The 13273-nt window shown below is 33.0% G+C and overlaps 1 protein-coding gene across 8 annotated transcripts in view; it reads left to right on the forward strand.

The window, feature by feature from the left end:
• The window catches only part of CNTN1 (contactin 1), a 363526-nt gene that overhangs the window by 245237 nt on the left and 105016 nt on the right, over positions 1 to 13273 (forward strand). For all 8 annotated transcript variants that reach the window (XM_082349367.1, XM_082349364.1, XM_082349361.1 and 5 more), the window contains 2 exons: positions 4094 to 4221; positions 4531 to 4706. In XM_082349367.1, coding sequence (XP_082205493.1) covers positions 4094 to 4221; positions 4531 to 4706 — 304 coding nt within the window. The remainder of the gene's footprint in view (positions 1 to 4093; positions 4222 to 4530; positions 4707 to 13273) is intronic.

Below are 13273 nucleotides of genomic sequence, written 5' to 3' on the forward strand. Positions count from 1 at the left end.
TTGTATGACCTTTTGATGAAAGAGTCTATAAATCTAATTTTTGCTCACTATGTTAACCCATTAGTATCTCAGATTATTTAAGTATCTCTTTATTATAGATTTGGTATTTCATGTAAAAATAAGTTTGAATGTTATAAAATAGTATGTATTAAGAAAAGTTAAACTAATAATTACTTTTAGAGAAATATTTCTGTTGAAAATAATATTCAAGGAGTAACTGAATAACTATCTTTGAGCATAATTATAATCTCATTCTGATTAATATAATTACCTAAAAACTGTTCCACATTACTAAGTTATCTCTGTGCCTGGTAAATGGTTTGTAAAATAGCATATGCAGTACTTGCAATCAGGAGAGAGGAAACATAAATCTTGATAAGTTGTAATTAAGTTCTCAACTGTATGATGTTATTTAAGGTTAAAATGATATGCATTCTCCAACAGAATTTCTTTGTAGCTGTTCATTTATATCCAATGGACTGCTATCAACTCTAAAATGGTCTTTATCTGAGCCATTTATATGAGAGTCTCTCCAAGATTCTTTTCTACCCCAGAGTTGGTGTGCTTTAAACATTAACAAATAAGATGGAGGTTATACTGGAATAATTTTGGCAACAATAAGTGACTACTTTATTAAAGACCAGATGGTTCCTGGCTTGTTTGACTGTTTATCTATATGATATAATCTGAAAATAAGGGTAAGATTCTGATAATTTAACTACATTGACTTTAGAATATAGATCATTATTCAAAAACATCAAGTTCCCTAAATACTCTTACTGAAATTAATTTTAATGTCATGGACAAAGTACCTGAAAGTGTAGGTGAGCTGAACAACACAAGGAAGTATACCCTTTAAAGATGACAATGATCAATTGAGAGCTAATATATGTGAGAAAACTAAGAATATAATGTGGGTTTTAGAAAGATTAATTGTTGCTATTGTTTCCATTGCAACTTGATGATAATTTTCATTGCTTTACTTACAAAATAATTAAATGGGCGGGGATGGAAAATTGGCTAAGGACTTACACTAGAGCTTAGTGAGAAAAAATGAGACACATTAATGTTAGTACTGTGTTAATATGAGTTCTATGAGAAGCAGATGACAATGCGGGATTAACCATGCAAGAGATTTATTAATGGCAATGCCTAGGAAGGAAAACAGAGAAGACTCTTGGTGAAGGCTGGGACAGCCATCTGAGATTCAGGTCTGCTTCCGAATGAAGGGGAAAGGGAAGGAAGGAAGAAAGGCTGGGTAGAAATGGACTGCAGTGCAGATCTAAGAGAGTGTGGTAAGACCACTGGAAAGCGTTCCAGCTAAAAATGCCCGTCAGAGGAGCCTGATGTCTACCTGGAATATGCAGCCTTAAAATTCCTCCTGGACTCAGTCATTGGCTGAGAGCAACCTGTGGAAAGTGTTGTCTTGGCTCAAACACAGTGATGGATTTCTGAGTGCAGCAGCTGGAGCTGTGGATCAGTTACACTCCTCACAGTTGGAGAACATAGAGGGCCATTGGCATAGCTTCCACAAAATCAAATAATTACTTTTATGTTTATGTTTATATTATGATACTACATTATTTCTTCAATAAGTAAAAAGTATTCTGAAATGAACTTAAGTTGGAACTGGAGAGTTAAAGATGAGCAAGGAAATTATGGAATATATTATTGGTGAAATTTTTGGTGTTTTCTTATATGGAGATTTTTATTAATAAGGTATGTATGTAGCAATTTTCCTTTATCAAACTCTGCTCTTAAAATGGAATATATGGAGAATTGTTGGCATGTGTTTATACGAAGCTTCAGAGATAAATTAAGGTTTTAGAAATTATATATTTAAGGAAAGTAAAAATCAGATCTAAATAGACATTTCTCCAAAGAAGACATACAGATGGCCAATAGGCACATGAAAAGATGCTCAACATCGCTAATTATTAGAGAAATGCAAATCAAAACTACAATGAGGTACCACTTACACTGATCAGAATGGCCATCATTAAAAACTCTACAAATAGTAAATGCTGGAGAGGGTGTGGAGAAAAGGCAACCCTCCTACACTGTTGGTGGGAAGGTAAATTGGTGCAGCCACTCTGGAAAACAGTGTGGAGGTTCCTCAAAAAACTAAAAATAGAGTTTCCATATGATGCAGCAATCCCACTCCTGAGCATATATCCAGACAAAACTATAATTTGAAAAGATACATGCACCCCAATGTTCATACAGCATTATTTACAATAGCCAAGACATGGAAGCAACCTAAATGTCCATCGACAGATAAATGGCTAATGATGTAGTATATATATACAGTGGAATATTACTCAGCCATACAGAAGAATGAAATAATGCCATTTACAGTAATATGGATGGGCCTAGAGATTATCATACTAAATGAAGTAAGTGAAAAAGAGAAAGATACTATATAATGTCACTTGTATGTGAAATCTAAAATATGACACAAATGAACTTATTTACAGAACAGAAACACATTCACAGACATAGAGAACAGACTTTTGGTTGCCAGGGGGGAGGGAGATGTGGGGGGGATGGATTGGGAGTTTGGGATCAGCAGATGCAAAGTATATATATAGGATGGATACACAACAAGGTCCTACTGTAAAGCACGGGATAGTCAATATCCTGTAATAAACCATAATGGAAAAGAACATCAAAAATTTAAAAATAAAGTAAAATCCAATGACAGGCAATCCAATATTGAATGTAAGTGCAAGACATTATATAGTAAAGTTATATAATAAATATATAAATTATATGTAATATATCGTAATATATGTAATATTAATGTAATATAAATTATATGTAAGAGTTAGGTATAATAAGGTTACAAATAATAAGTTTTGGGTCTCCTGACTCCAAGGAAGAGGCAGACAGGCAGAGGGAATACATTTAAGTTCTATTAGTATGAAACATTTAGTTTCTGTTCATAGAAGAATTTCCTAAAAGTAATCTGTTACAGAAGCTTTTACTAAGGTAGGTTTTACAGTATCATTCTTTGAAAGTTCCTAAAATTAAAATATGTTTGTATTCCTCTGTGGCTGTGGAAATGACAGTCTGTTCTAACTACCAAGTCTGAAGTCCTGGGGTCACGTTCTTGGAAGATCTGGGCTCATTTCTTTCAGGCCTATGACTGATCTAAGTCTGTCTCACAGTGGTTTAAAAGTCATTTTATGGTGGCATGTAGAGAGCCACTGCTTCAGTTAAACTCCATGTAGTTCATACGTCCAAAAACAGGTTGATCGAGTGCCTACTCATTGTTTTGTGTCTCACTCCTTAAGGAGTTCCTGGAACATAGTTTTTTGTTTTTTGGTTTTTTCCTAATGATTGTATACATTAATGAATATGTTACCTTGAGATGGGACCACAAACAAAGCAGATACAAATTCCTGACATCAGGATGTTACCATCTAATGCAAGGATAGATTAATAAGTAAAACTGAAGTATGTCTGATGAAATATGTGTTAGGAAGAAAAATCTGGGAAGAGGGATAGCATGGGGAATGCCAGGACAGCAGCAGTGCCATGGGTGGGTGTGTGCATGCCATACTAACTAGAAATTATCAGACAAAGCTTTACTGAAGGTGTCACTGTGCAAAACCCTGAAGACTGTGAGAAACAGATTGTGAAAATGACCAAGGCCTAAAAGGGCAAACCAAGGGCTGTGGCTTTTACTATGCATGAGATGGAAAACTCACTGGAGGCTTCTGAGCTGTAGAGTGACATCACTGAACCAAAGAGTGACATTGTATTACTTATGCGATGTATGTCTTCATGTCTGTCTGACATGTGGGAAAAGAAACTGTGTAGAGGCAAGGTTGGCAGCAGGAGGGCAGTTTGAGATTACTGTGATAAGTCCAAGAAAAAGATGAAGGTGGTTTTCCAAAAAAACTTGATGCTGAGAAAGAATAGTCTAAACAAAGTCTAGAATGTTTCATCTTGAAAAAAGTCTCTGTCAAGCAATTTATGTAAAACTTTAATGATACTAAGATGTTAGTGTTTTTAATCTAAGACATAGAATAGTAACGTATTTCATTAAATTAATTTTGTGAAATATGTATTTCTTTCATTTCAATAGAATACTCATTTGGGAAGATGGCAGCTTGGAAATCAATAACATTACAAGGAATGATGGAGGTGTCTATACATGCTTTGTAGAAAATAATAAAGGGAAGGCTAATAGCACTGGGACTCTTGTTATCACAGGTAAGAAACCATTAGATTAACTTTACTTTTTTTTTTTAAGTTTGACAGTGCTTAATTTCTAATGTACTATAAGATGTGATTCAGCACTAAGCTTCTAAGACAATCCACATTTTGATGTTTCCATTTCAAAAGCCTTCTGGGCAAATCTCTTGTTTGATGAAACTATTCTTGGAATTTGAATTTGTAAGCATCTTATTCTTTTGCACAGAGATTTCAACTATATTGATTTTTATTTTTTAATGTACCAGGTAATATGGTGTCTCGTATTTTTTTGAATTGTGGTTTACTCCTTTATTTAAAAATGTATAGATCCCACACGAATTATATTGGCTCCAATTAATGCCGACATCACTGTTGGAGAAAATGCAACCATGCAGTGTGCTGCTTCCTTCGATCCTGCACTAGATCTCACATTTGTTTGGTCCTTCAATGGCTATGTGATCGACTTTAACAAAGAGAACATTCATTACCAGCGGAATTTTATGGTATGTGTTTTATTTTTCATCTTATTAACATCCCAACGCCCCCCCACCATGTGTCTGCATTGCAACTGCTGTTACCATAATCATGTACATGAGACTGGAAAACAGGCAAAATTTTTTCATGGGTCTCCTTATATTAATTGTAGTATTCCTGAACCTTTCTAAAAATGGCTAGCCCTGAGGATTTTGGTAGCGATATTAATCAATAAATATTCGTTGTGCTTTAGGTCCATTTCCTCTTTATTATAATACAATTTTTATATTAATGTCTACTCTGCCTCATTATATCTGTACTACAGGTTCTGAGTGCCTTCACATTCATTTTAAACGAAGTAAGAGCACAGAACTTATCCTTTGTTATAGTGATGACTTTATGGCATTTATTTTATTCTTTGAGGGTAAGAAATAGACAAGCTATATATGTGGGAGTGTTTGGAGAACTAGTCCATGCAATTTTTAAAAGGCTTAAATGGCTGTATTTTAAGAATAAGAAAGCTTACATGATACAAGTCCTATAATTAAGCATAGTGGTATCGTTGTATAGAAATGAAAATAGAGGAAAAAGACTGGGAAGTAACGCAAGTATAACAACTTGCATAGGAACACACTTATTGCGCTGATAGGGCTGCCTAAATTACAGTGTATTTAAAGGGCAAACTGATCACTGCTCCTGCCAGTCTGTTCTTTAGAAAGGCAATCATTCAGGAACCTAAAGACCTATTTAGAACATATGCTTAGTTAAGAAAACTTTAATTCTAATTTTAGAAGTCAATTATTAATAAAAGTTTGAATTAACTCAGTAGAATATTTAAGATTTTCAAGTCCTATGAACTCTGAAGTTTGATATGTATCTATTATAATATTATGTTTTCAAATTGTCTAACTCTTTTAAAAAAATTCTTCTAGAACTTTCCACTTTAAAAAGCCAAAACAAGTTTTCAGTCAGGGTAAGATGGTTTTTAACTGGATGGAAACATTTATTCTTAAATTTTTATTAGATAGATTCATAGAACAATTATCAATACAGTATCAATGTTTGTGCCTTCTATATGTTAACTGTATTTCCAGTTTCTTTCTTTTTAATCTAACAGATTTAGCTAAAACTGTACATCTACAGTGAATCTACTGTCTTTCAGTTTCTGAAACAAATTTATATTTTAAAAATAAACAACTGGGAATTTGTAGAGAATGATTTTAACATTATACCATGTGATATTTTTTCATTATATGTCTATTTTGATGTGCTTAATTATAAGAATGCCCAACATTAATAAATTTGGCACCATTGTCCTTAATAATTTCTTCAAATTGTGTTTTGTTTTGCAAGAAAAGCAAATACCACTCAGTTTTTACTCATTTGAAGAAAAAAAGTGAGCTAAACAGAGATTTTATTTTTAAAAAGTAGACTTTTGAATTTGCTTGGTGTTATATATTGAATATTTTCTAAAATGCAACAAGCATAGTTTATACAAGTAGTTACTTATAGCTGCAGTAGAGTCTCTGAAAATAGACCCTAAATGAAGCTGAAACTTCATATGTGGAACCTCTTTATGTTCTTTAAAATAAGTTACTTTATGTTGATTGACATAAATAAACATTTCAAAAAAAGAAATGAAGGAAGGAAGGGAGAGAGAGAGGGATGGAAAGAAGAGAAAGAAAGAGAGAGGTGCAGGGGGAGGAGGAGGAGAGGGAAAAAGAATGAGAGAGAAAAAGACAAAAAAGAGAGAAAAACACACAAAAAAAGAGAAATAAGATAAAAGAGACCCATGGCTTGAAAAAAGAGAAAAGTAAACCACTGAAAGACTAATTAAGAAATAAATATTAAATTAGGTCATAACAATGTAAGAGACTTTGGTCATCACTAACTGTACTCCTTCCTTTTGTGGATGTTAGCCACAGGGGTTCAGGTTGCTGCCCCTCAGGGAAGCCAGAGCAGACCCTGACTGTGAGCCCATGCTCTGGCTTCAGGGGCTCAGTTTCAGCTTCATTCCACCAAATAAGGAGCATAATAACAATCAGCGGCATAAAACATACTCACTGGTTAAGTAGGCAACTTCAGTGAGTAAAAGTATCAGAGACACATTTTTAGCACTTTGTAGATGGACAAGCCGATTTAACTCTGTAAATAATTAAAAAACCCAGATAAGAAATGTATTTTAAATTATTAAACTTAATTCTGCCTTTTGAACCTAAGAAAGATCTTTGAAGCTTTCCCTTGCATCCTCCTTCTCTTTTAAAGCAAACTTCACAGTCACACTTCACTGCTAAATGTACCACACAAATTTGAGTAAAACACCATATGTGTCTGATCCACCCTTTGGAAGACAGTCCTAATGGCTAGTAATTGCTTCTGGGGTCACTAATAGAACACTCAGAAGGAAGGGCTCTTCCAACCTAAAGCTCAGTGAATGAAAACATAACAAGGATGGCAGGTACTGGGGAAAGCAAATTCGAAGGAAGGAACGCTGCTGCCTGCATTTGTCTGTTATTCAAATTGCACTAGCAAATACATCAGTATATAATTTTTTGGTATTTTAAATCATGTTTCTATATTTTATTTAATTCTGGCAACATTTCAATTATTGAATATCACTTGTTCATTTAAAAATATAGTACTGAACCCATACCACAGCAGGAACAGTGATAGGCACTAGGGTGTATAAAACAGTGAATAAGACAAACACAGGCACTGTTGAGGTCTATCCCAATGGGACTTTTTCTGCAGACCTATATTGTTGGAAATGCCTCACAGAGTAACTGTGTGGTTTCCTTTACTGAGAGAACTATGTGTTAGATCTGTGGGAAAGAACTTCAAGACAGAGCTGCTAATAAACTATGAAAAACCTAACAGTCAAACTTTTTATGTTGGGTATTGGCATATCCCAACGATCTGTACTGTTCTAAGGTGTGATAGCTTAAGAGTGAATATGGTTTGAACTTAATGCATGTTTAGAAGGTGTCTAAAATTCAGTACCAGGCAGATCCGTCTCCTTTGACCCTAAATATGGTCCTAAAGTAAATTGCTTGAGGAAATTGGGTCCCAAAGATTACAGGTGGGGAATTTTGAAGTGTGTCCATATTCCACGTGAGATCAAAGAAAGCCAACTAAAAGAATTGTGGACCGATGACATGACTACTGTGGATTGAGACAAAATTCTTTTTGAAAGTGTTATCTTGAAAATTATGGATCAGACATTGGAGAAATCAAGGTGATTGGCAGTGGAAGGAATCAGAACATGTGAAATTCCTTAAAAATTTATTGACTTAAATAATTTTGCCTGTGTTACACATAATAAAAAAAAAACCTTTACACTTTTTGTAGGAAAAAAAGACAAGCACAGGCTCTGATCCAAAATAAATCAGAGGTACCCTATGAGTTTAAAATTTAAATATAAATGACTTGGTAGCTATCACAGTTAACAAAACTGATGTCATTATCACCATCATGTTTTAATAATTTTAATTCCTAAAAATTAATATCAGAAACTCTAATTCATGAAGAATATAGACATAAAAATTTAAACTTTTAATTTTAAGAACCTAAGTTTTTATTTTCAAGTTTGGCTTCAATAATACGTTATATTCAATAATCAAGCATGTTGTGAGTTTAGCTTGCTATTCTTGATCTTGACCACCATGTGGCAACCGTGCATAAGGTTTCAAATTTCACAGCCTGACCTACTTGGAACTTGAAGCTTTATGAAATTAAACAAATTATAATATATCTATTATATATATAAAATTATAATATATCTAATATATATCTAATATATCTATATCAAATTAATTATATCTAAGACGTGTGATTTAAACTTTTTTCTTTATACTTTTTCCAATTATATTAATATAATTATCAGGAAAAAAGTAAGTATATATTTTTGAAGATGTGCATTTCTTTTAAGAATTTATAGTGACCTATAAAATTTAAATATATAAATAACATTTCTATTACATTTATGATCCTGTTTTATGTAAAACTCTTTTGAATTAATTAGTTTTAAAATGTAGCTATTAATTTTTAAGTTGTAAGTAAATAATACCGATTATAGAAAAATATTAAGAAGTTAAATATCTAATTTACCTGTCATGTTATTTATTCTTTCACTATTCAATAAATGTTCACTGAGTGTTATATCATTATGTAAATAGGGTCAGTAAATGTTTCATTTGAACTTGAATTTATGTGTTGATGTTAAGTATATATATGTATATATACATATATATATGAATTACAAATTTCATAACTTTGGAGCTTTGATACAATAAGCTTATAAGTAGTTTATCTGTCATTCTTTTATTCTGTCAAATTTATATGGCAAATACCTATTTTTTCAAGTCCAAATATAAAATGATTTCTATTTTGATTTTCCAGTTCAATAGCTACTTACTCGTTTAGAGTAAATACAAAAGCAGAGTCATTTTACTTACCAATTTAATTTATAATCCCTTTTGTTCTATAAAGGATGTAAGACTATCCACCAAAAAATATGTATTTGTAATATATCATTTTATGCCTCTCTCATGGTTGTACCTGATCTGCAGAAATTTTTTTTCAGGAGCTACCTAACTTTTGACACCCACTTTGAGTCATTTTCCTTCAACTATTTGACAGTTCTCCCTGTCAGAGCCATTATTTAAGTTAACCACGTTGACTTTCTTAAACTTTCTAATTCTGGTATTGCTGCTATAATAGCTTTTTTTCTGATTACAAATAAATGTTAAAATTATAGTTCAGTTAGAAGATTTTACATACCTGCTTTGAATTCATAAATATCATATGAATTGTTCAGAGACTTTGCCACAATCAGAGCTCTAGGCTCCATTAGGCTTAATCTAGAGTCAGTGATTAAGCCTCTCTAAGTTTCAGATTTCCCCCTCTGTAAAATTTTATTAGTAATGCACTTATTTCATTCAGGTTACTTCATTGGGTTTGCAATACTGGTTACTTCATAATATTTTTGTGAGAATTCAATGAGAGAATGCCTATAAAGTGCTTGGCACAAGATCTGGCAGATTGTAAGTGGTTATTACTAATACTTTTTATAATAGAGCAAACATTCTACATCGAAAATTCCAGAAGCTTTTGCCAGATAGTTTTTTTCTGGTTATAGATCTCATTTTTCATGATTTATATTTTGCACTGCTTGCTCTACTGGATGTCTAGTTTGAGACAAAAGATTCTAGGTATTTCTTTGCTGAGGGCAATGGAGAGGTAATAATAGTCAACATTTTACTGAGTGCTTGCTGTTTAGCCAGCATTGGATTAAATGATTTTCATGTATTTCTCAGGTGATCTTAATAGCAGTCCTCTATGGAGCACATATTACTGTGATTGTTTCTCAACTTCTGAGGTGGGGAAACAAGATTTGAAACGTTAAGTAACTTGTCTAAAGTCATACAACTTGCTGGTGGCAGAGAGAGGATTTGAAACCAAGGTGGTTTGATTGTAGACCCTGTGGTCTTCACCACTTGTTTCTAATCCATTGACTGGTGCTCATGTCTATATCTATTTAAATAACCTCCCTCCCATTATTTGAAACACCATAAGACAGTAGTTGAACAGCAGTTCAACTCCTAACTTATTCTATAATCTTGTTTAATGAACTTTTTATGTTCAAAGTTATCCAAATTACTTTATTCTCCCTACACGATTAGCAACCTTTGCATTACATTGGAAGTCAAGTCTACAGAGTTTCAGATTGTCTAACTATAAAATTCTAGGCAGTTGTTAGTGATCTCCTTTAGAGAGATAGGTTATGTGTGTGTTTGCAGGTGTGTGGACATGCATTTGTTCTGACTGTGTAGACAGCATTCAAAACAAAAGTAGACAGACTTCTTACCCTAAGACTGAAAGAAAATATTAATTCTACTGAACATGTCACAAAAGTGTGTTTAAATCTGAAACATGTATCTCATACTAGAAGATGTTATGAATTTGAACAGATGTTTTGCTTCTGTGCATGCAAAAAGAGAGAAAGAGAAGCAGTAATAAACAGAAGTCTTTTTTTTTTTTTTCAATTTCATTGGCTCCCTGTCATTATTGAACAAGAAGGTAAAGATTGTCCAGAGTTATGGGGCAACAGGTTACAGCAGAAATGGAGTATTAGGCCATAATCCAGACTAAGACAAGAATCAAATTAGAGCTGAAGAAACAACAGAAAACAAAGCAGGCACAGTGAGATGATGTAAGCCCTAAAATGGTTGTTCTAAACCAGGAACAATTTTTCTCCCTAGGGAAATTTGGTCATATTTGGAGACATTTTTGGTTATCACAACTGCAGGCAAGTGGTGTATTATGGGCACCTGTCTAGCACGGGTGCTGCTAAATATCCCATAATGCCGAGGACAATCCTCCACAACAGAGAATTAACTGGTCCAAATTATCCATAGGGTCAAGATTGAGAAATGCTGTTCTCAAGGGAGATTAAAAAAAAAAAAAAACGACTTAAGAATAAAGGGACTGAAAAGTTTTAAGCATAGTATGTTGGAAACAAAGAGAAGTTATATTATTTTGAGCAAATGAGAGTGCTGAAGACAAAAAAAGAAATTATAAGAGGATAGATAAAACATTTTTCAAAATAGTATCAGTAGTAGAGGATAGATTGCATGTGTTTTGCGAATTCAAGACTCTTAAATTTTGGAAGAAAGAAAGAAGTGTGTGAAATGTCCCCTGACATAGTTCTGTGGTCCACACAAAACTCACAAAGGCAGGCTACCTGTGCCCAAGTTGTTTCTCTACTAAGAGTAATTAACTGGAAAAGAGAGAATTCTATCATCCCTCATTCTGTCTGAACTTTCTCTACCTCCCTTTCATTACCCTAATAAAACTTTACTTACACCTAACTATTCTATTTTATTTTGCTATTTTCCACCAGTAAACATGGAGGGAGGAAGGCACCTATGCTCACTAGAGGTATCTATACTTGGATTGGCTTCTTCTAGATCATCACACTTCCAGGGCAGAGATCACGCCAGCTAAAGTTATTCTCTAGCAGAGACTCCCAGAGTCTAGCCTTTAGGAAGCATTTGTCAAAGATAATGTTAAATAATTGGAATTAAGCACATATAGCAGCAAGTCTTTTTTTTTCAGAAATGTACCGGTTTGGAGAAATTTCCAAAAATTCATTCAAAATTAAAGTCCCATTTGTTTTACATAGAACTCCTTGCATACTTAATCATCACTGGAATAATTATTCTGGCTCTTTATGCTTGCAAAATACAGTATGTATATAAAATAAAAAGAAGGGGAAATAAACATATAAACTTTTGGTGTCTTAGGAATTTTATTTTATAATTTTACGTTGTCAGTTTTGATGTTTTATTTACTATATAACACTAGAAATATACTATTTTGTCATTAGCTCTCATATTCCCAAAAACCTAACTAATATTTTTAAAAGCTAGTTTTTAAAACAGAACATTATCTAAAGATCTGGGATTTTGTTGTTGTTTTGCCCTTGACAAGTTATATGATATAGGGCAAAACAGTCAATCTGTGTCTCAGGCTTCTTATATGTCATATGAGGAAGTTGGGCCACAGCAGAAGTTTTGAAAAACAACAACAGAAGGTTTTTAGCAGCAGAATTCTTTCTGCAAAGAAAATTTAAATTAGAACCCCAATAAATTTCAAAGATGAAGGTAAAGTTGGTCTGACTAAAGAAATTGTACCCACATTTGTGAGCATATGTAGGAGACCAAAGCCTTAACTGTAGGGCCTCTCACATCTTCCTATCCCAAAACACATCCCATTCTGATCTCTTCTTTCTACCAAGTGATCCATGAAGGTCTTCAGAACCCTAAGGCTAATGGAAACCAATTTAAAAACCATATAAATTAAACAGTGTTCAAGTTTTCTTTCAACTTGAAAATGTGGGTTCTAAACCCAGGGTTTGATGGTTTTGTCCATCATTTAAAATGCTTAGTAGACATCTAAAAGAAAATTTCCTTCCTTGTGAGTTTTCATTTAAAATGGTCCGATTGATCAAAATTGAACTCTTCAGCCATCAAAATAGCCAAATTTAGGGATATTCAACATCTCCATTGATCGTGTAAGTACGGGGTGATCTCTCAGTAATTATCCTCAACTATTTCTCTAATATATTTAAGTGTGTATATTTGTAATGATAATACTCATTTTCATAAGATTTTGTAAGTTATATCTTTTTAAATTTTTTTACATTCAGGTAAACTTAATGCTGATGCATTACTTAAAATAACACTAACTTGAATATTAGATCATATTAGGAAATTAATGTTAATTATGTTGTGTGTGAAAATGGTTCTGTGATTATTTAAGAGAATGGTCTTACCGTTTTGGAGATTCAATTTAATGTTTTGACAAATGAATTATGATGGTATCAGTAATTTGTTTTTTAAGGGTTCAACAATAGATAGACAGCTAGATAATTAGATAAAGTGAATATGGCAAGAAGTTTACAACTGTTGAATCTAACTGGTTAGTATATGGGTGGTCATTGTACTATTCTTTCTATTTTCTTATGTTTGAACATTTAAATAGGTTAAAAATTAAAGAAAGAAAGAAAGAAAATATAACATATTGTATTTTTCTT

The sequence above is a fragment of the Balaenoptera borealis genome (assembly GCF_965194805.1).
Source record: "Balaenoptera borealis genome assembly, chromosome: 13".
Taxonomy (NCBI): Eukaryota; Metazoa; Chordata; class Mammalia; order Artiodactyla; family Balaenopteridae; genus Balaenoptera; species Balaenoptera borealis.